At 40.2% G+C, this 23,392-nt stretch overlaps 1 protein-coding gene across 8 annotated transcripts in view; it reads left to right on the forward strand.

Moving 5' to 3' along the window:
• Positions 1 to 23,392, forward strand: part of PCNX1 (pecanex 1) — a 130,072-nt gene that overhangs the window by 15,428 nt on the left and 91,252 nt on the right. For 7 of the 8 annotated variants that reach the window (XM_042849372.2, XM_005309364.5, XM_042849369.2 and 4 more), the window contains exons 4-6: positions 3,080 to 3,125; positions 4,599 to 4,688; positions 7,718 to 9,409. In XM_042849372.2, coding sequence (XP_042705306.1) covers positions 3,080 to 3,125; positions 4,599 to 4,688; positions 7,718 to 9,409 — 1,828 coding nt within the window. The remainder of the gene's footprint in view (positions 1 to 3,079; positions 3,126 to 4,598; positions 4,689 to 7,717; positions 9,410 to 23,392) is intronic. The other variant, XM_005309366.5, reaches the window with a different exon arrangement.

A 23,392-nucleotide genomic window follows, 5' to 3' on the forward strand; every position in this document is an offset into this window, starting at 1 on the left:
TTCCCTTTCAAACCAGTAAATCATGAGCAGAATAGTGGAAATGCTTATAGCAAGTAAATTCCTGTGGCTTCTCTCTTTTCAATCGAATGTGTTAATGACTATTTTAGCTGAAAGTATACTACTATCACTATGTATTTGACCTCTTTCCTTCTGTAGTGCTTGGTGGAGCTCGACAAAAAAATTTCAGTGGATAGAAAGTTCACAGAAAAATGCGTTTTTTGGGACACTGAAACTATTTGCAGTTTTGAGTTGCTGAATTTAATGAATAGTTTCAGCTGAAATTTTTTTTGGAAATCTGTTCCATTTTTACACTTTCAAAGGAACAGTTTTGGAAGTTTGTTTTGAAATGAAATGTTGATTCTAAATAACATCTTGTTTCGTTTGACTTGAACCATCTTTGTTTTGGCTTTTTGTTTTTGTTTTAAAAAACAACAACAACAAAAAAACAAACCCTAAAAACACTTCCAGTTCAAAATTAACAGAATATTTTTCTGGATTTTTCATGTCAATCACCAAACTGGAAAAAAAGTTATTTACTCAGCTCTAGTGTTGAGTGAGGAAGCAGAACTTGTGTGCATGCTTGAATGGCTTTTTAATAGTACTAATGAGGTAAACTTCGACTCTACTGAATTGTTCAGAAAAGTGGATTATATACCCTCCTACAACTTTAATGTAAAGTGAAGACATAGCTCATAAAGAGAGCATTCTGAAATAAAATGTTAGTTTTAATGTTTGAAGGTAAAGAAATGTATCAGGCTTTCTTTAGACATTAAGCAAATCTTGCTTTTTTAACTGGTAGTTGCAAATGTGATGCAAAGACAAAAATATGTTTTGGTTTTGTGCAGTAAAACTTGTATCTTGAATGTATTTGTTTTCTTAAGTTATGTACTTAATGGGGATAATTTGAAGCAAAATATGTGAAGAAAGCTAAAAATTCTTAACATAATATTAAGAACACAAGCTCTAGCTATAAAACAGCTACTGCTCTGCAAGGTTTATCAAACTAATTCAAATCTGTTACAGATTTTTTCCTAGGGTGAGATGTTTGTCTTTTTCTCCTGTCACCCCTTCGCTGGAAATCAGCCATTTTAACTTTGTTTTTAAATCCTTTTCATAAAGGGAAAGGGCGTAATGTGGGGGGAGTGAGTGGGAGCAACAGCCAAAAGAGAGCCTGCTAGTCTGCAGGCTAAGATAACTGCACCTAGTCGGAGCACAGTAGGAGGTATTCGTTGCTGCTGGTCTGTTTTTGAAGGACTCTGTGGCAGTGGTGGTTGAGGAGCTGGGCAAGTGGCTTGGGAGTGTAGCAGCAAAACCAACCCAAAGGATCAGCTCTGTGTGTTCAAAGGGTTTCATCACTCTTGCCCTTCATGCATAAAAATTTAATAGTTTATGAATCTGTGTTCTTAATTTTTCCTACAGCTGCATAAAAGCATGCTATTGTTGCTGTATTGTCCAGGGCACAAAGCTAGAATTAATGCGTATCCTCCATTATGATTTTTTAAAATGCTTATATTGTAATCTTTCTAGGTGAGGGGTTCTGTTCTGTTTTGTACAGTGCCTAGCACAATGGGATCCTGGTCCATGATTTGATTTCTTAGGCGCTATAGTAATACTTTTCGGATTTATTATTAATTATATACTGCAGAAGTAGTTGCCAGGAACAAAGCTGATCAAGTAAATCAGTTGTGTTATGATAGTGGATATGCTTTTGGGATTTCAGTATAATTTATTAAGCTTTCATCTATACAATCAGTTGTAACCATGCAGCTTGTTGGAGAGATTTATGCTTTAATAGTATAGCATGATCAGCAGTTGTCCAAAGCTGTCTTCTATAACTCGGACAATATCAATTCCCAGTATTGCATAGCTGGATCCTCATCACCAGTATGTCTCTGCTTATTATTTTAAACAGGTTAAAGGAAGTAGTGACAAATATTTCAATATCCATTTTTTTTCTTGAACCATTATAGGCTTCATCACTATAGGCATCTATAGCCTGACGCTTGTCAGCCTGGCAACAACGTTGTTGTTTTATTTCAATATTGGATAATTTAAAGGGAAGCTGTCAGGTTAAAATCTGCATATTTAAAAGACTGAAGTCTCTACTTCCAATGGGTATAAAGAAAAGAATGCAACTTGGTAATAACTAAGGCCCTACTTGAATTGTGGGATGACTGTCAAGTAGTTGTGGCTGAGTTGAAGATGAGAAATGGAAAATCATGGAAAAAATAATAATGGACCTTTTATTAATTGTAGTAATTTGAAAAAGCCAGAGAAGACCTAATGTTTAAGAAAAATTTGCTGGAGCAATATAAACACTCAAGTATTAGAGGGGTAGCCGTGTTAGTCTGAATCTGTAAAAAGCAACAGAGTGTCCTGTGGCACCTTTAAGACTAACTGAAGTATTGGAGCATAAGCTTTCGTGGGTGAATGCCCACTTCATCAGACGCAAGACTTGCGTCTGATGAAGTGGGCATTCACCCCTGCGTCTGATGAAGTGGGCATTCACCCACGAAAGCTTATGCTCCAATACTTCAGTTAGTCTTAAAGGTGCCACAGGACACTCTGTTGCTTTTTACTCAAGTATTGTTATGCATATTTTTTTTGATAACCAGACATTTTGCTTCAACTATTTTACTATCATTAATGCCTGGGGTTTACATCAGGAGCCCCAGCCCCTATCAGCTCATATAAATGGGGTCTACTGTATTAATTGAGAAAAAGTGTGTTGCAAACCTCAAAATAGATGCAAAATTGTGGACTGTGCAAAGTAAGCTAAAATTGCGATGAAAGCCTAATATTGTGGGATCCATAATATTGCAAATTAGGTAGAGCCTTAGTGTTAACTCTTGAATAATAAATTAGATGGCTTACCATTCACAGACAGTTGTGAAGACACAAAGGACTGTTAGGTGCCCAACTTCTGGCACCTCACTCCCATTTGTGCCTTTGGAAATCTTCCTTACGCGTATAAGTAAATAATGTACACATTGCAGAACTATGAAACAGCAGTTGCCATGTAACTCAGAAAAGGCTTACTCTTTTTTTTCCCCTCCTTTTTTATATGCCCTGTTTCCAGATTGGATCAGGATTATCTCGTCTTGGAACAACAGCAACCATCAAAGGTAAGATTCTGTCTATCCTTGATATTGCCTTGCAGCAGCATTTCAAGTCAGTGTCAATGTGATGTTTCCAAATCCTGTCCACCATCTTTACCTTTCAGCCTGCCATTGTTATAGGAGTGAGTGAGTACACTGCCTGAGGACTTGAAAAAATTCTTAATTCTTTGAGTGTTGTGATTACAAATGCAGAGAAACTTTTTAAAACTTCACTGGGAAAGGAAAGCATAGAAATCCATGTCTCACTTCCTGAAAGGTGCTTACTAGACTTTCTCCTCTCCCTCACTCCCTATCCTTTCAAATACTCGTTTATTACTTACCCTGCAGCCATAAGTCCACCTGCTGCAATACTTTAACTTGATATTACTGGATGCTAAGCATCCAACAAATAAGGAGAGAAGTAGTGTTGTTCAGAATAGCTATTTTAAAATGCATTTCAGTGGGAAAGATTATTTGTAACAGGCAAAATGGAAGGTGGCCTCCTTAAATGTGCAACTTTTTAATTTAAATAAGGAAATAACTGGTTTTCTTCCCTGCCCTGCTAGTCAATCTATGTACATTTTTATCCTCTTGATGGTTCTGTTCACCCTTCAACAGTGTTTAGCCACTAGTGTGGCTGTATTTGGGCAAAATTCTGATAGAGAAGCTGTGCACTGGTGTAAACTGTGTCTTGTACCAATGCAGCTTAACATGGCTTCAAACTGGGGAAGCTGCAGCAGTGTAATTCACAATTTATACCAGTGTGTTGTGTCTGTGCTTTATTCCAGTGGCTAAAAACCGTAATGTAAACAAGGCTCAAGGAAAGCCATAGCATTTTGTTTCTGCTAGTCTTCATTAATCAGGATGTTGCTTTCAAAAATAGGCAACAAAACACCTAACTGTTAAAAGCAAATAACTTACTGTCTGCAAAATACAGTCAAGTTAGCATGATTAACCTAGCTTACTGCATTACCTGGCAAACTCCTAATATGCTCCATCTTCTATTAGAGAATTGACATGATTGCTATTCTGTGAATTTGGATTTCAAGCTTATTTTAAGGGATATTGTAAATTTACAACCCAGTAAATATTTTTTAAAAAGTAGCTTCAGGTACTTCACCTACCTCTGAGCAAAACTAAATTTTCAGCAGGGTTTCATTTTCCTATTTCTCTCTGTAAGAATATCCTTTTACTTTCCCCCTTGCTATATTGAAGACCCCCCACAATCAAAAGGAGAACCTGCTTATACACAAAGTAAAACTAACTGATAAAGTAAACACTTTTCTCCAATTCCTTTCTATTACAGTAATCTTATGTTACTTAATTATGGTAGTTAAAACATTTTCAAGCAAAGTGACTAAGCTGAGGTCTTAGTGCAGATTTTGAATCTTGTTATGTTTACCATCTCACTTGTAAGTGAAATATTTAAAAAATATGTGTACCCTCAATAGATTTAAAAGTTAATATTTTGAGCACTAATATGCTTTTTACAATATATAGGAGATACTGACACTGCGAAGACTTCTGATGATATCAGTTTAAGTCTTGGCCGGAGTTGTAGTCTTTGTAAAGAAGGAAGTGAAGAACAAGGTGAGACTTCTGGTTTATTATGCTTTAATCTGGCATTATGGTCAGTGATTGCCATAAAACTTCTATATTGGTATGCACTTCATCGGGGCTATTCAGTCCTCCTAATGTCACTTGAATAAATGTTAGTTTAGAACAACTCAAAACCTCCTAGTTGGTCATACAAAAAAACCTAACACTTCAGTTAAATGTCAGGGTCTGTTACATGTAGGGTGACCAGATAGCAAGTGTGAAAAATCGGATGTAATAGGCACCTATACAAGACAAAGCCCCAAATATGAGGACTGTCCCTATAAAATCGGGACATCTGGTCACCCTAGTTACATGAAGCTCATGCTGTGTCACTATTGATACTGCTGGACAGAATGTGGATAACTCATTTATTTTTTAGATGGAAACAAAAAGATGGTGTCTTGGAGTTTCTCCTTTTCTTAATTAATTACAGTAAGCCCTTTGGGTATACAGTGTGCATCCTCTGAAGTTTACCCTTTGGATGTATGCTCAGTTTTCTGGCATCGTCCAAAGGGTATTGGATGTATGCTGTATGTTCTGCCCCCTTGCCACTGAAAACTCTCTAAAAGGCATGACGCTGGTGTAGTTAGGTACAACTTACTAAAGGTTAGTAAGATTTTTTTGGAGTGGGTTTTTGTATTTGAGGGCATATTTACAGCAAACTGCTTGCAGGATCAGAAACTGCATGTTGCAGCAGTGTGTGTGAGAACTATTACTGTGATGCCTTGAAATGTGTGATCATGCATCCTTTCATTGCATGTTAACTTACATTCTATGGTTGTCAGTAGTTTTATTTTTAAACCTGTTTTCATGGGTTTATAACTCCATGAAAAAATCTTGTTAGATGTGAAGCTTAGTATAAACTTGCAGCCTAGAGAATTTGTTCATGGTGACTTCTCTTAGTCATATTTCAGAGGAGTAGCGGACCTAAGTAATGCCTAAGTATAAATTGCACCATCTTACCCAGTAGGCAGAGGTGAAAGTAAGCAGGTACGGTCCGGTACAGCGTACTGGCAAGAGCTGGTATGCCGTGCTGGACTGGACTGGCTTCCCTGGCGTGGATTTAAAGGGCCCAGGGCTCCAGCCGCTGTGGGGAGCCCCGGGCCCTTTAAATCATTACCGGAGCTCCGGCAGCCAGGCTCACGCAGGGATTTAAAGGGCCCGGAACTCCAGCCACTGCCGGGAGCCCCGGGCCTTTTAAGCAGCGGGGCTCGGGCGGCGCTTTAAAGGGCCCATTCTCCCTGCAGCAGCCGGAGTTCCGAGCCCTTTAAATCCCCCCTCCCGCCCCCAGACCCTGTTGCCACTACCCCAGCAGCGGCAGGGCTCCAGCGGCACTTTAAAGGGCCCAGGGCTCCCCACAGCGGCCAGAGCCCTGGGCCCTTTAAATTCCCTCCTGAGCCCGGCTGCCGGAGCCCCAGAGGGGATTTAAAGGGCCCGGGGCTCCCCGCAGTGACAGGAGCAACAGGCCTTTTAAATCCCCTCCGGAGCCCTGCCGTCCCAGGGTAGCAGTGGCAGGGCTCCCACGGTGATATAAAGGGCCCGGAGCTCCGTGGTGGCCTCGGCCCTTTAATTTACTCCTGAGCCCCAGGGCTCCCAGCCGCCTCTGCAGCTGGTAGCTCCAGGGTGATTTAAAGGCCCTGGGGTTCCCTTTAAATAATGAAAGGCCCCATCTCTTCCGGTGGAGACCACGCCCCCGCTCCGGACTCCGGCGTACCGGTAAGTCCTTTAAGTTACTTTCACCCCTGCCAGTAGGTAGGTTCCCTGTGTATTCAGAGTCACGACTGTTTGCCTCACTGACAAATAAGTTTCAGGCTTTCTACTCCAGCTCTGCAGTGTTAGCTGAGAGTTATCTGGATTCTGCTCCTTCTTGTGCATAGGCAGAGCTACTATGTATTAAGTTCCAAGTATTAAGTGTGTATTTAGTTCCACTTGTATGAACCCACTGTAAACAATGAGGGCTGGTAACTGTGTTGGCCTAATTTGGCCTCCAGGTCTTCTATATTGGTGGTAATGCACAAGAAGGAAAAGAGCTTCACTCTAGATGCTTTCTGCAAGGCAGGCAGAAGGAAAAAATCTTTCTGTAAATATAATATAAATCATTGTAATTTTAGTGCATGTTATACTACAGTTGTTGAGACACATGACACCTCATGATGCTCTTTGTACAGCACCATTTTCCAGAGTAGAGCTGTAGTTCAATTTTGAATGAGTAGTAGCTACTTATTTACCTAAATCTGGGATTCAGCATTGCAGTTTAGAAGAATTCTAATAACTTCCCCTTCAGGTGGAGTGTGATCAAGCTGTTCACTGCCAGTGCATATATATTTGTTAATATGAGCATTTTATAGTCTATGGTAGAAAACTAATGCACTCGATGGGTTTTTCTGTATGCCTTTTGGATCTACTTTAGTCACTTCAGTCGTGGAGTCTTACTGCTCTGATCACTTCTTTTTTAAATTTCTGTAAGATTGTGAATGTAGTCACATTTACTGTATTTTCCTACAAAGGAGCAGATCTGATCCTTTTTTTTTTCTTAAAAAGGGACTTAATGCACATACTGTATCAAAGAACATTAAGTCTGACAAAGATCATTAAAGGAGAGGAATTGCGTTTTTGACCTTCAATAATAAGGTGTGATGGTACATAATGTTTAATAATTTTGTTCTGTCCAAGTATTGAAGATGTATAACTCTCAATACAAATGATGTACAACTGTGCTCTGTCTTGACACAGTCCTATCTTACTCTTAGTGTTTGGTAATGTAGCCCATGCTTAACTCTCACATGAGTGCTGCAGCGATATTTGTATTTTTGCTGCCATTGTCTACTAACTTACTGCTCAACAGGTCTCCCAGAACCTGAAATGCTGCAGTCTAGCTAACTGGACCTGTAGAACTTATTTATTACTGTCATAGCAAGTAACTAACTTTTCACTGAACTATTTCTTTTGTAACCTAGTAGTAGAAAAGCAAGGTTGTATGTCTTGCTGACTTTAATATTTTCAAATGTACACTTACACAGATTTGGCAGCTGATCAGAAGATTCTTCATCTGGTCTCCAATGACTCCTTTGTCTCCATCCAGCCTTCGTTATCCTCTGGCCAGGATTTGCCAAGGGACAACAGTGATAAAGTGTGCCTCCCTAACAACCACCACGTGGATCAGTCTATATCTAGTGCATGTGACACTGAAGTGGCTTCTCTTGTACCTTTGCATTCCCACTCCTATAGAAAAGATCACAGACCACGAGGTGTGCCAAGGACCTCTAGCTCTGCTGTTGCTTTTCCAGATGCTTCTCTAAATGACTTCCCTCTCTATCAACAAAGACGAGGACTAGATCCAGTCAGTGAGTTGGAAGCTTCCAAACCCCATTGTGGATCCAAAGAATCCTTAGCTGAGAACTCTTGTATTTCAGGAGTCTTTCAGTTAGATGACATCCTGAAAAGTAGCAGCCCCCAGCAGCTGGCCAAGAGTGGGAAGAGCAAATCTTTGAAAGCAGAAAAAAGTGTGGACAGTCTGAGAAGCCTGAGTGGTAGGAGTAGTGGTTCAACAGAAAGCTATTGCAGTGGAATTGATCGTGACACTAACAGTACCATCAGTAGTTACAAAAGTGAGCAGACCAGTTCAACTCATGTAGAAAATGTGTTGTCAGAGCATGAGGAGTCTCCTAGAGAAGAGAGAGAGAACAGCAAGAAAAAGGACTGCTGTATTGACTCAGAGGATGACAGTAGCTCTGCTACGGATAAAAGGTCTGGTAGTGAAAGAACTGCTGTAGAAATGAGCACTAATAGTGGTGTTCAAGAAACAAAGGATTCTAACACATCCGATGAGATACACAGTCAAAGGGGTCTTAGTGCCTCTGCTTCAGAAGAAGCCAATAAGAACCCACATGCCAATGAACTGACTACACAAGTAGACAGGCCACCTGGGAAGGCTGCTGAAACAAGAGATGATCAGAGTGAGAAATTGGCTGCCTTAGTTGATTCAAGAACTTGTAAAGAAACAGGTGGTAAACAAAAGGAAGGAGATGTACGACCTAAATCATCTAGCTTAATCCATCGGACAGCCTCTGTTCATAAATCGAGCAGGAGACGGACAGGAAAAAAGCGGGCTAGCAGTTTTGACTCAAGCCGGCATAGGGAATACATTTCCTTTCGAGGCGTGTCTGGAACCAAACCCCAAAGTGCTGTGTTTTGTCATGACGAGGACTCCAGTGATCAGAGTGACTTGAGCAGGACCTCAAGCATGCAGTCAGCCCACCAGTTCAGCAGTGATAGTTCTTCCAGCACCACTTCCCATTCATGCCAGTCTCCTGAGGGCAAGTACAATGCTCTAAAGACCAAATACATTAAAGAAAGAGGAGGCGCAGACTCAAACACCTACAAAGCCCATTTAGGCTCTGAAGGAATTAGCAAAAAACGTTCAACACGTCGAACTTCTAGTACTAACAGTGTGAAGAGTCGTGCCAGAGTATTAAGTCTGGACAGTGGTACTGTAGCCTGTTTAAATAACCCAAATAGCTTAATGGCACCAGGTAACATAAAACAATTAACCACTTCAAAATCAGATTTGGAGGCCAAAGAGGGAGAGGTGCTAGATGAGCTATCTCTATTGGGAAGGGCTTCACATTTAGAGTCAGTCACTCGTTCTAGGAATAGTTTACCAAGCCAGGCTATGTTTCCTGAAGGGGAAGAGCAAGAATCAGCAAGTGGAGGTAAGTAACAAAGCTACCAGAGGTAACATTACCACATGTTGCTAATAAATTTGGTATCCATGATTACTTGCTCTTTGACTTACAACATAAACTATGCTTCAATTCTTCATCCTGTTCTGGTTTTAGTTTTACTAGAGACAAAAGAAAAGCTTCCCCATGGAAGTTCTGTGTTTTAGAGGACACAAAGCTTTTGGGACTGTGTGTAAGGGCATATAATGAAACATTATAGAATCCATTGTTGATATTCTTTGTTTTTGTTGTTTTTACCAGAACTGTGTCTTTGGGTTACATCATTGTAACTGAGGTTAGACCTGCTTCACTATTGCTCTCAAAACAAATTAAAAGAACCCTACATTAATTTATAAAGCTTTTTTTTAAGCCTGTGTGCTAGTTGACATTGTAAGAATAACCCTTCTTCTGTGCCTGTTAATTGGAATTGTCTAGTATGGCTTGGCACTACACTTAAGGGCAGATTTTTTTTTTGTCATGTCTTGAATTGCTTTTTCTTATGACAGTTTAGTTACTTCACTAAATCTTTATAGGAGTTTGATTTTTTGCATTAATCTTGCCATTGTTACCAAGGTGGTTGAGCAAAGTCATTTGCATCAGGATTAGCTTTTTTCTCATTATTATGAGCCAACCCAATCCTTCCAGTGACAATGAGGGGAATGTAGCTTCCTGTTGCTGTTTAAAATTGCTTGGATTACTGATGGAACATGAGACGTAAACTTGATTTATTGGTTGCAGGCAAAATGAGCATACGGATGTACTATTCTATTTTTTTCATACTGAGGATTTCATCAGTATCTATCAATCAATCATCTGTTTCAGCTTCTGAGCTTTCATGAGTCATTTTGCCAAACTGGCTATCTTAGACCAGAAGGTTGTCACTTGGTTGTGGACATTGAATGGACCAGAAATAAGAATTTTCTGGACCTCTGTATAGTTACTGATTATTTCTGTCTGACTCCTAGTTTCCTTTAAATTTGGATTTCATCACTGATATCTGGATCCTGTTAATGAAAGTCATCAAAACTATAAAACTTCAAGTGTGTACTTAGATGCAGCCTGTATAAACATTTGTAATTAAGTTGTAAGAAATTGTAATTAAGTTACTTTTATTAGAGCAAGTATTAAGTTTGCTTAAATCATAAAAGGTAGTGAATATTTTATCTTGTAAGATGAAATTTGTTTAAAGTCCATCTGGAAGACTAAACACAACTTATACTATCCCTTAGTTTAGAAGCGAGCGTTATAACTTAAAGTACATTTAATTTAAGCAAAGCCTGTAAATCATGATATAAACTGCCATCAATTTCCTTTTCCTGTAGAAATACTGGGCCTATTCTCTAGTCTGAAAGATTTGAGTCTATTCCACCTCTTTTTTTTGCAGCTCTCAAGAAATCCAAAAATATTTATACCTTGATTAGCTAGACAAATATGCCAAATATCATAGGTTCAAGAAGAACACCGTGATGGCTACACTTTCAGGCATCCAGCCAGGAGACTACATGGTGTTGATGGACATGGTGGAAGCGCAGCTCAGACATTTTGATATTCGTTTGTCACAGAAAGCTTATTGGATCCTTGTGAAATTCAGAAAAATCCTAGTGGAAGGCTCTACCTTTTCCTGGCATAATGGAGCAAGTTTTAATTCACCCCCTTCGAAGATGTACCTGTTTTCTACATAGATAAAATAGCCATGCACATGTGCAGCACAGCTTTCCTTTGGTTAAAATGTTGGTTAAACTGCAACCAGTGGTCAAAGTGAATTTTCCAAACCCTCATCATTTGTTCAGTCAAAACCAGTTTTTACCAAAGACAATTCCCATTGCAAGATATTTCCCACCCAATTTCAGCTGTGCTAGAACACACATAATTTCTGAAAAATTATTGTGAAACTGGCATTAGGGTTCTGTCAGTGATTCTTGATCAAATTTCATTTGGTTTGTAATATATATATGGTACTGTTTAGTTGCCTTTAGTGTGGAATCTGCAAGTCAAATTGGGTTCTTTCTAGCTTGTCTATCATTAGTAATGCTACAATTTAGTCATGAGTATTTTTATTAAAAGTCATGGACACATCATGGGCAATAAATGAAAATTCACAGCCCCATGACCTGTCCATGACTTGTACTATAAATACCTCTGACTAAATTTTATCTGGAGGGCCCCTAGGGAGGGTCTGCTGCTCTAGAGGGTGCAGGGGCTGCAACACTGGTGGAGGGGGTGCTGAGCAGCAGTTGCTCCGGCTGCCTCTGGGAGTGCTGCTGGGGGCTGCTGAGCTGTGGCAGCTTCCGCTGTCCCCAGGACCACTGCTCAAGTGGTCCCCACGGCCGGCCGGCGCCGGCTTGCCGCTTCAGAAGTCATGGGGGTTACGGAAAGTCACGGAATCCGTGGCTTTCCACAACCTCCATGACAGACACAGAGCCCTAATCATCAGTAATGAGTTCTGGAACTTAACAAATCACTTAATGAAACAATCTGAGTCAGGAAACAATCCAGCTTGTTCTTTCAGAAATAACTCTTCAAGGTTAACACTGTTAGAACATAGTAAAAACACCTTCAACACCAAAGTGGTAAGCAGTTTTGATTTTAATACCTCCTGGGAAGAGATCTGATTAATAAAAGGGCCTATTTCTGACCATAACTGCACTCTTCTTAGTTTAAATTCACTTAGTTTTTTATTACACTAAAGTAGTTTGACTGTAGTAAGTTTTTGTTTGAATGGTTTCTAATGTGCAAACAAGGATGGATACAATAACTATCTCTAGAGATGACTGATCTTAATTTTTGTGTGAACTCTAATCACCTTTAGTTTGTGGAAGAGTTGGTGCATTGATAGTAGAAATATGCTGCCAACTTGCAGGCCCTTTATGAAGACAATGCATACCAAACCAAAAGGGATTGACCCTTGGTACTTACCTGCAGTGAGCTGTACAGTATAAGATTTTGTTTAACATGGGAAGTCCTTCCATTTGCTGTTCCTTCAAAAATGTCTGTTTTCTGGCATAGATCCCTAATGCTCTGAATAGGCTGCTTGGATGAACAAGAAGAATATTTGGGAGAAAGTGATCAAATTTGTACAGTATTTGCTCTAGTTATGGAGAGCTACCTAGTACACCTGAACTCAGTTCAGGGCTGGTGGGTTAAGAGGACATCTGGAGAGGAGTGTGAAGGACATATTTCGGTGGGCTAAAACATCCTTGTCTCAAGCTGTTGGAAGGAAATGCTAGCTTCTGTACCTTGCAGTTTGTCTCAGGTTTTTTTCTCCATTGATTTCATAAGATGGGACAAGCTTCATGTCCAGCTGCCTAATAAGCATCTACTGCTTTCTCCTTGGCTTCCATTATTGTGTGTGTGTGTGTGTGTGTGTTTTCCTCCACCCCGTATCACTCACAGTAACTGCATCTCAAGGAATATTTTAATGGATTCTTACGGCTAGATCATCTAGTCTGACCCTCTATAACTCAACCCAAGGAACCTCATCCAATAACTTCTGCGTCAAGCCCTTAAGTTGTTTGAACTATAGCATTTCTTTTAGAATGACATCTTTATTCAAAGACTTCAAGTGATTGGAGGATCCATCACATCCCTAGATTGGTTGCTCCAATGGCTAATTACTTTAACTGTTTAAAATTTGCACCTTTATTTCTAATCTGAATTTGTCTATCTTCAGCTTCCAACCTTTGGCTCTGGTTATGTCTCTTTTTTCATACTAGATTAAAGAACTGTTTTAGCAGAAGTCTCTTCCCCATGTAGGTACTTGTAGACTGATAGTGTCCTCTTAACCTTTCTTTCTAACTAGACTGCTCCTCTTGAGTCACTCATTATAAGGTATGTATTCTAGTCTTCAGATCATTCTTTTAGCTCTTTTCTGAATCCTTGCAGATTTCCCCAGATTCTTTTAGAAGTGTGGACTCCAGAATTGGCCATACCATTTCAGTAATGGTCTCATTAGTAACCATATACTAGTAACAAAGGTAATACACCTCCTGTTTATCCTCTTAGTTCTGGCATTGTACTAGAGGCTGATATTCAGTTGGTTATGTACTGTGAGCCCCAGAGTCCTTTTCAGAGTTACTGCTTTCCAGGACAGTCTACCATCTTGTAAGTGTGACTTACATTCTTTTTATTCCTAGATGTGTGTACTTGCTTTGGCTGTATTAAAAGCCCACCTTATGAAGTGGTCCAGTTTTGTCTGTATAACTGACATGTCCCATCATTACTGGACACTCGTCCACTTTAAGTGATCTGCAGGTTTTACTAGACACAATTTTATATTTCTTCTAGATCACTGATTGCTACTGAATAGCATTGGGCTGAGAACAGATACTTGTGGGACCCCAATAGAAACACTTCATTTGTTGAAGATTCCCCACTTAGTTACTTTTTGTGATCTTTCATTAATTTGCTTTTAATTAATTTACTATGGGCAACATTGACTTTGTGTAATACTAATTTTTTTATCAGAAAGTCATGAAGGACTAATTCTAATGCCTTACAGAAATCTAATTATATTAACACAGATACTTTCTCAATCTGATTCGTGATCTCCTAAAAAAAAATAGTTTGTTTTAGATCTGTTTTCCATAAAAACATTAATTATGCTACCATCTTCTAATTCTTTACTGATGTAGATCCCATATCAGCCTTTACATGATTTTGTCCATGTTCATTGTTAGGGTACTGGCTTCTAGTTACCAAGATCATCCTATTAACTCTCTAATATTACCTTTTTTCAGTCTTCTGGTAGTTCCCCAGTGTTCCAAAAAATTCTAAAAATCAACATTAGGAGTTGAGAGAGTTCAAACAGCTCCTCAGCCACTTCTTTTAATTATCTTGGGTATGAGTTATCAGTCTTGCAGATTTAAAAATGTTTAATAGTGCTGTTTATTCCATCAGTAACTAGGGAGGATGTTAAAGTATTTCATTAGCACTATGAGATATGAATAAATCATCCTGCTTTTTGGAATGCAGAACAGAAATATTTAATTCTTCTGCTTCATCACTAATAACTTCAAAATCCATGTCTTGCATCAAACCTATTCAATTGCTAGGATTTTGTTTGTTCCTGACATATTTAAAGAATTCCTCCTTACTATGTTTAATCCTACTGACCATTTAATTTTTTTAGTGATAACCTTTAGCTTCCCTTATCAATTGTCTACAGTGTCTCTGTTGCTTCACTTGCTGTGTATTGATTTTTTTTTTTAAATTGATGCCTTCATTTCCCCATGGATTTAATGAAGGAAGTTTTCTTTCATTTTTTTGAATGTAATAGAGCATGTTTAAACAATTCCAGGTTATTTACAATTTTATGTTTAAATATGTCCTCCCATTTGCATTTGCTCATGTTTTAAGCTTTGGAAACCTACACTTTTTTTTAAAAGCACCAAATATATATTTCTATTTGACCTAGCAAATGAAATTAGTTTGATCTCTTGAACTTAGGCAGCTAACTATTTAATTTGGTTTTTTTATCTCTTTCCATCGTAATATGGTCTAGTATAGAATTGCAATCCACTTGAAGTAATTTTGTTTTTTAAAAAGCTTTCATGTATAAATCTTAGGAACTCCAGTGTTGTTTTATGCATGATAACATGAGACCTCTAGCGTATGTCCCTTAGATTGAAATAGGGTGGATTGATCTTAATCAGCTACCTAAATTCACCAATGTTAATCTTGATTTAAATCAACAGGAAGGAAACCTTGATTTGAATAATTTAAAAAGTAATCTTGCTTTGCATTTGGGCTTTTTAGTTGCCTTCCTAAAGGGTTGATTCTCAGTGGTTGGTATAAACCAGGGGTCGGCAACCTTTCAGAAGTGGTGTGCTGAGTCTTCATTTATTCACGCTAATTTAAGGTTTCGCGTGCCAGTAATACATTTTAACGTTTTTAGAAGGTCTTTCTATAAGTCTTTAATATATAACTAAACTATTGTTGTATGTAAAGTAAATAAGTTTTTTAAAATGTTTAAGAAGCTTCATTTAAAATTAAATTAAAATGCAGAGCCCCCCGGACCAGTGGCCAGGACCCGGGCAGTGTGAGTGCCACTGAAAATCAGCTCGCGTGCTGCCTTCGGCACACGTGCCATAGGTTGCCTACCCCTGGTACAAACATTACAACATGGTTATTTGCAAACAGATTTAGCTTTTAACTAAATTGGTACTGCTTTTTGCTAGAATGGAAGGTACAGTGTATCTATATACATTTGTTTAAGCAGTTGTCTTAACATGTACTTCAGAGGCTTGATTTTTACATTTTGGTTAGGAAATGGTGACTGACACATTTCTTGACTTTTACTTTTGATTTATGTCCAGCTGCATTTGTCTGGAAAAACTCAAAAATACACAGCAATAGCATTTTAAAAACTTGTTTTTCATTAGTGAAATAAAAATACCTTAAATACGCTGGATACATAAGAAAAATTTAGCAAAACATGGTTTGCATTGAAAACTGATTTATTAAACAAAGGCAATATTAAATAGTTAGTGAATTGATGGCTTGCTTCTTGTCACTATGGGCAGATTTCAAAGGTAGGTAGGTGCCTAGAGCAGGGATAGGCAAACTATGGGCCGTGGGATGTGGAGTTTGGGGTGCAGGAGGGTACTCCGGGCTGGGACTGAGGGGTTCGGAGGGCAGGAGGAGGATCGGGGCTGGGGTAGGGGGAGAGGCTCGGGGTGCAGGCTTACCTCCCAGAAGCAGTGGCATGTCCCCCCTCGGGTATAAGGGTAGGCAGGGGGCTCCACTCCACGTGTTGCCCCACCCCAAGTGCTGGCCTGCAGTGCCTATTGGCTGGGAACCAAGGCCAGTGGGGGCTGCAGGGGCGGTGCCTGTGGATGGGGCAGCGTGCAGTAGGGCTGCCTGGCTGTACCTCCATGTAGGAGCCGGAGGGGGGACATGCTGCTGCTGCTTCTGGGAACAGCTTGAGGTAAGCCTGCACCCCGAGCCTCTCCCCTGCCCCAGCCCTGATCCCCCTCCCGCCCTCTGAACCCCTCAGGCCATACCCATATGTGGCCCTCAGACCACAAAGTTTGCCTACCCCTGGTCTAGAGGGATTTTCAAAAGCAATTTGAAATCAATGGGAGCTGAGTGCATAATCAAAGTGCTTTTGAAAATCCCTCTAGGCACCTGTCTACCTTTGAAAATCTGGCCGACAGTGACCAGAAACAATCTGAAGTGCTTTTGAAAATCTCTCTCCGTCTAAATACCTTTGACAACCTGGCTCCTTTTCTTTAACTTTATTAGAATTAGATCTCATCCCCTTCCAAATGGTTATTATTCATATATTTGACAGGGAAAATAAGCTTTCCTGCTTTCATTCCATATTGGTTTCTCAATTTTGAATTAAATAGTCCAAGTGAAGAAATTAGTCTCTCTGCTCCTACTGACTAAACTGAAACCAACAGTAAGGCAAACCTTTCTGCACAACAGAAACTGTAAGTACTCGCACCTGGAAAAAGAAAATGCAGTACCAGCATTTGCTAAACTGTAAAGACTGAACACAATATCGATAATGTAGTACATAAAATTGTATTTATAATGCTTGTGTTGACCTCACAAACATGTCTCCCGTCCCTCCCCACCCCCCAATTCTTTGTGTAACTAACAAAAGCAGATCCATGGGCTTATCAGGACTTGTTGCATCATGTTTTTATCTATTTAAATGTTAAGAGATTATAACAACCTATGTCAAGGCCTAAACTACTTATAATTGCAAATTAAATTTGCAACAGGTTTCATTTTAAAGAGAAAAATGTGTGTAGTTTAAGAACTTTTTAAAATCTAATTTTATCCTCCGTGGATTGAAATCCCTCTTGGTAATGCAGGTTTTTTTCCCTACACAATACAGAGGGTGTTTAAGGAGCTGCTCATCCTATTCCCTTGTCTAATTTGTTCATCTATAGTAAATCCCCACCATTACCCTGTTTTTGTCTGTTGCAACTAGAATCCTATCTCTAATATGGGCAACCCAAGTCTTTCAGGCTGAATGAGTCAAATATACATGCCTGTTTTGCTGTCTGTAATCATTAGGCAACATTCCCCTCTTACGCCAATAACCGAATTCATGATTCCCAATGTTCCTCTGCAGCGTAACCGATAATTTTGTAACATACTGGTACTGTGTCACTTCTCCCATACCTCACTTCAATGTCTTGTCCACAGATGTAACAGTGTACTGCTACCAAGTTTTTTTATTTTATTCAATGTGGAGGTTAATACAGTTCCACATGATGGATTTTTTTGGGTTCTTCATTGGAAATGACATACATAAAACTGTTTAAAAGAATGTTCTGCTTGCTAAGTCAAGTCCTCTGAAGTTAAGAAATGCCAGAATTAGGTTACCTGTGCAACCTTATTTTGGCCTCCTTGTGTATATTCAGTAGGATAGTCTCTAATTACCTAGTCACATTACTACTTGTTCTACGGGACTCCTGCCTCATTCACTGCACAGGATGGACTGTGAATTAGGCAGAGTTACAAGAATAGATAAGAGGCAATGGTCAAGGCATTGCTTTAGGACCCAGAAGAGCTGTCTCCTCCTTTATTCTGCCACACATTCTTGCCTGATGTCACATAGGAAAACTATCATAATGCATATGCACATGGCAGCTGAATTAATGTTGCAATGGCAACCTTAGTTCTTGCACTTTCTAACTTCTCAGCCTTAATGTTCTTTTAACATAGTTTTTTGGGGGAGAGGGTATTGTTATATAATAAAAGTAAAGATCTGGTGTGCAGCAATGCCTTAAAACTTCTTTAAGTTGGTAGAGCTCGCTTATCACTTAGACCTAGCTGCAGTAAGAGGCAACCAAATGAAGTGAATAGTTCAGAAACTTCCAACCTCATAAGTAGCCATTTAACACTTCATGGTATCAATGGTAGGAGCAGGTCCCTGGCAAGTGGGGATTTGACTACAGAGTAAGCAAGTTTAATATTGAGAGGGGGTTTGTCATTAGCCTAAACTATCTTTTTTCCTCCTGCCCTCTGAGGGAAGTTTTGCTTTCATTGGTGCTATTTCTGGCCCAAAAACCAAAATGGCAATGTCTGTGAATGCTAGCCACTGGGCTCAAAATAAATATTTCCCACATATATCACTACGTGCCATAGCAAAAGCGTAACACAATTAGAAAGCACAGTACCTTGTGTGGAAAGTCCCTCTTCTACCAATAAGTCAGCAGTTAATTGCTGCTTTCTGGTCCTCTGTATGCTCTTCTGGCAAAGGTGGACAATCTGGGTCTTTTCACTGGAAGACTTATGTACCAAGATAATCCTGCTCCTTTCAGGTGTTTTGTGTGTCCCTAGAGAAACTATTGTGCAAGGCCTATTGTACTGAATCTTAGCCTTTTGATCTTCTCCTGAAACTACTTAGCATTGTGTTCAATCTTGGGTGTCCAATGAGCAGTGGATCTGTGACACCTTGATCTGATTCAGAGGTGGGCAAAATACGGCCCGTAGGCCAGGTCCAGACCATCTAACATTTCTGTCCAGCCTGCAATGACTAATATTTCTGTCCAGCCTCCTCTTCCCCCCTCGCGATCTCAGAATTTGGGCCGCTAAAAGTCCTGCGGTGCAGTGGGATGCGGAACCGGCCGGCTGCTGCTGGCATATCTCTGCATGCCCCTGGCGGGGGTTAGGGGGAGGGGAGGCAGCTCCGCATGCTGCCCCCACCCCCAGCACTGTCCTCACAGCTCCCATTGGCTGGAAACCTGCCAACAGGAGCTGCAGGGGCGGTGCTTGCAGGTTTGGGCAGCGCATGGAGACCTACTGCCCCCTTGGCCCAAGGGGCGCGCAGAGACACGCCAGCCGCAGCAGCTTCTGGGAGCAGCATCTGGCCACGGCATGCAGGCAGCCTGCCTGAGCCCTGCTGCACCACTGGCTGGGAGCCACATGTGGTAAGTGCCTCCTGGCCAGAGCCTGCACCTCACACCGCATCCCAGCCCCCTGCACCAGCCCGGAGTTGCTTCCTGCCTCCTGCACCCAAACCCCAATCCCCTCCATTAATATAGTAGAAATGTGTGGCCCATGATGACTTACCAAAATTCATGGAGTGGCCCCCCTGTGAAAATTATTGCCCACCCCATATGTGATTGTACCTTATTGCTACAGATCCTGAGTGGGGTCTGCTGATCAGCCTTTGGGCAGGTGACGGCTTGATAGGCTTTTGCTGGAGCAGTCATAGAAGGAATTGAGGCATGTGTAACTAGCACAAACTTGTCTGACTCAAAGTAGTGGCTGTTGAAAGTAAGGAGTACACCTTAGTTGCTTACCGCAGGTGTTGGGTATTATTTACAGCTGAGTTTTCCTGTTACCTCAGGGAAAACTTCCCCTTAGAATACCAATTACAGACTTCTAGGTATTTTATCTCGTTTTCCACAGGGCTGAATGATGGAAGGTACAGAGTGCTTGACCCAAAAAAACCAAACAAACGTATTGTGGGATACTTAAGAATGGTTTAAAAAAAAGTGCAGCCAAATGTTTTATTTTCCACCTGAACTGGGGAAAAAATTGTCTAGGACTGAATCATCTTGGCTGGGCCTGAAATAAAGATAGTCTCAAGTGTCATGAAAAAATCAATAGACAATTATTTTGAAATATCTGAAATGGTGGATAATGGAAGTGAAGTATTGGAATGTCTTGTATTGGCAACAGTCGTGCAACTGTTTGATTGAAATACCTTTTTGCCTGACGTAGGTAGGGTCCAAGTATAGTTTTCTGAAAGAGAACCATCACAAGCAGTAGGACACTTCTCACATTTCAAAGCTGTTTGCTGGATTCATTGCTGACTTCAGCATTTACATATATTTAGCATTTGATGTATGCCAATCTGGATCCTACAAGATCAAATCTGTTTTCCAGTTAAACTAGCAATTCATTTCTTGAATGCACTTCATAGACATGCTTGAATTTTTTGTTACACAGGTAGCTATGAGCAACTTCTGACCTTCAAAGAAGGTAATATATGCCATTCTCTGTGCACCACAGTGGAAACTTCATCTACTATTGCTAGAGGGACCTATAGGACGTAACTCTCGGCTGTACAGAATTTAACTAAAACTACAACATGGTTTTCTGTTAAATGTGACTTGGAACGAGCATGAGTACTAGTGCATATGAGCTTAATACAAAACGCCTTCAATACCACCAAGAAAATAGCAGTGTGTTCTGCAAATTCTCAATACCTTTCCTTATGATTTATCCTACCTAGAAAGTCAAGTGTACAAAAAGCTTCATAAAAGCTGTCTAAGGTATGAAAGTTAGATCTTCAGCATAAATACTTCAGACTTCTGGTTTTGATGCCCAAGTTACCACTTGAAGTTCTATGGCCTGTGTTTATGCGGGAAATCAGACTAGATTAAGATAATGGTCTCTAGCCTTAAAAAACTAGGTATTTTACAATTAAGTGGACCATGTAGAAATGCGGAAACTTCATGTTTTTAATGTTCTCCCAGATAATGTCATAGCTCTGAGAAATAAAATATGGTAAAACAACTGAGAAGGTTCAGAGTTAAGTCTTTAGGCATTAATGCAAAAACATCCATCTGACTTCAAGATGGCCTAGAACAGGGGGTAGGCAACCTATGGCACACATGCCAAAGGTGGCACGCGAGCTGATTTTCAGTGGCACTCACACTGCCCGGGTCCTGGCCACCAGTCAGGGGGCTCTGCATTTTAATTTAATTTTAAATGAAGCTTTTTAAACATTTAAAAAACCTTATTTACATACACCAATAGTTTAGTTACATATTATAGACTTATAGAAAGAGACCTTCTAAAAACATTAAAATGTACTACTGGCATGCAAAACCTTAAATTAGAGTGAATAAATGAAGACTTGGCACACCACTTCTGAAAGGTTTCCGACCCCTGGCCTAGAAAAATGTTTGTTCGATATTCAAAGCAGATGGTTTCATGCCCATAATTGTTGATTAGTAGATAGTATTCTATCTCACAAACTCAGTAACTACAAGTTGACATGGTGGGAAGTATTCATTTGTCTGCCTCTCAATGATGCTCTTGATGCAATCAACCAAAACACTGGAATCTTAGACCTTAGGGGAGGGATAGCTCAATGGTTTGAGATTGGCCTGCTAAACCCAGGGTTGTGAGTTCAATCCTTGAGGGGGCCATTTAGGGATCTAGAGCAAATATCTGTCTCGGGATTGGTCCTGCTTTGGGCTAGATGACTTCCTGAGGTCCCTTCCAACCCTGATATGCTATTATTCTTACTTTTCTATAGCTACTGCTCTTTTTTGACTAGCAAAAGAGTTGATTGCTGCATTCTTACATTATGGTGTCGTCCTCTGCCCCATTTCCCTACCAAAGTTTGCTGCCTTGTGGAGAAGGGAATGGGATGACCCTTCTCTTTCTCTGTCCCCCTCCACTATCTCTTGGCAACTTGCAGAAATCAACAAGAACATAAGAGCGGCCCTACTGGGTCAGACCAAAGGTCCATCAAGCCCAGTATCCTGTCCTCTGACAGTGGCAAGTGGCAGGTGCCCCAAAGTGAATGAACAGACAGGTTATCATCAAGTGATCCATGCCCTGCCACCCAATCCCAGCTTCTGGCAAACACAGGCTAGGGACACCATTCCTGCTTATCCTGGCTAATAGCCATTGATGGACCTAGCTTCCATGAATCTATCTAGCTTCCTTTTGAACCATGTTGTAGTATTGGCCTTCACAACACCCTCTGGCAAGGAGTTCCAGAGGTTGACAGTGAATTGCGTGAAAAAATACTTTCTTGTGTTTGTTTTAAACCTGCTACCTATTAATTTCATTTGGTGGCCTCTTGTTCTTGTATTATGAGAAGGAGTAAATAACACTTCCTTATTTACTTTCTCTATACCACTCATGATTTTATAGACCTCTATCATATCTCCCCTTAGTCGCCTCTTTTCCAAGCTGAGAAGTCCCAGTCTTATTACTCTCTCCTCATACGGAAGCTGTTCTATACCCCTAATCATGTTTTGTTGCCCTTTTCTGAATCTTTTCCAATTGCAATATATCTTTTTTGATATGGGGCGACCACATCTACGACCACATCTGCATTCAGTATTCAAGGTGTGGGTGTACCATGGATTTATATAGAGGCAATAGAAAATATCATATCTTATCTATCCCTTTCTTGATGATTCCCAACATTCTTTTCGCTTTTTTTTGACTGCCTCTGCACATTGAGTGGATGATTTCAGAGAACTATCCACAGTGACTCCAAGATCTCTTTCTTGAGTGGTAACAGCTAATTTAGACCCCATCATTGTATATGTATAGTTAGGATTACATTTTCCAATGTGCATTACTTTGCATTTATCAACATTGAATTTCATCTGCCATTTTGTTGCCCAGTCACCCAGGTTTGTGAGATCCTTTTGCAGCTCTTCATAGTCTGCCTGGGACTTAACTATCTTGAGTAGTTTTGTATCATCTGCAAATTTAGCCATCTCACTGTTTATCCCTTTTTCCAGATCATTTATTAATATGTTGAATAGGACTGGGCCCAGTACAGATCCCTGGGGGACACTACTGTTTACCTCTCTCCATTCTGAAAACTGACCATTTATTCCTACCCTTTGTTTCCTATATTTTAACCAGTTACCAATCCATGAGAGAACCTTCCCTCTTATCCCATGACTGCTTATTTTGCTTAAGAGCCTCTGAAAAACACTTTTTACATATTAGAAACTAAAATGCTCTCTCTAATAGCTACTTGGTGCCAGGTCTCTTCTTCTGTTTGTAAGATTCTGAAATATAACAAAACATCTGAGCCTTCCAGTTCCTCTGATTTTTCCTGAAACCTGGTTAACCTGCTGTCACAAACTGGTCAGGCTCTTCCTGCTGGCATTTCTCCAGGTTACTGCGAGTGGCTCCAAACACTGAAACCCCTGTGTGATTTAAGCTTCTCTGAGTCTCAGTAGGCTGCAGCAGTGTGCTTTTCTTTGGTACATACACCTGACACACAGCCTGAGAGTAGATGCC

Source organism: Chrysemys picta, chromosome 4 (genome assembly GCF_011386835.1).
Source record: "Chrysemys picta bellii isolate R12L10 chromosome 4, ASM1138683v2, whole genome shotgun sequence".
Classification (NCBI taxonomy): Eukaryota; Metazoa; Chordata; order Testudines; family Emydidae; genus Chrysemys; species Chrysemys picta.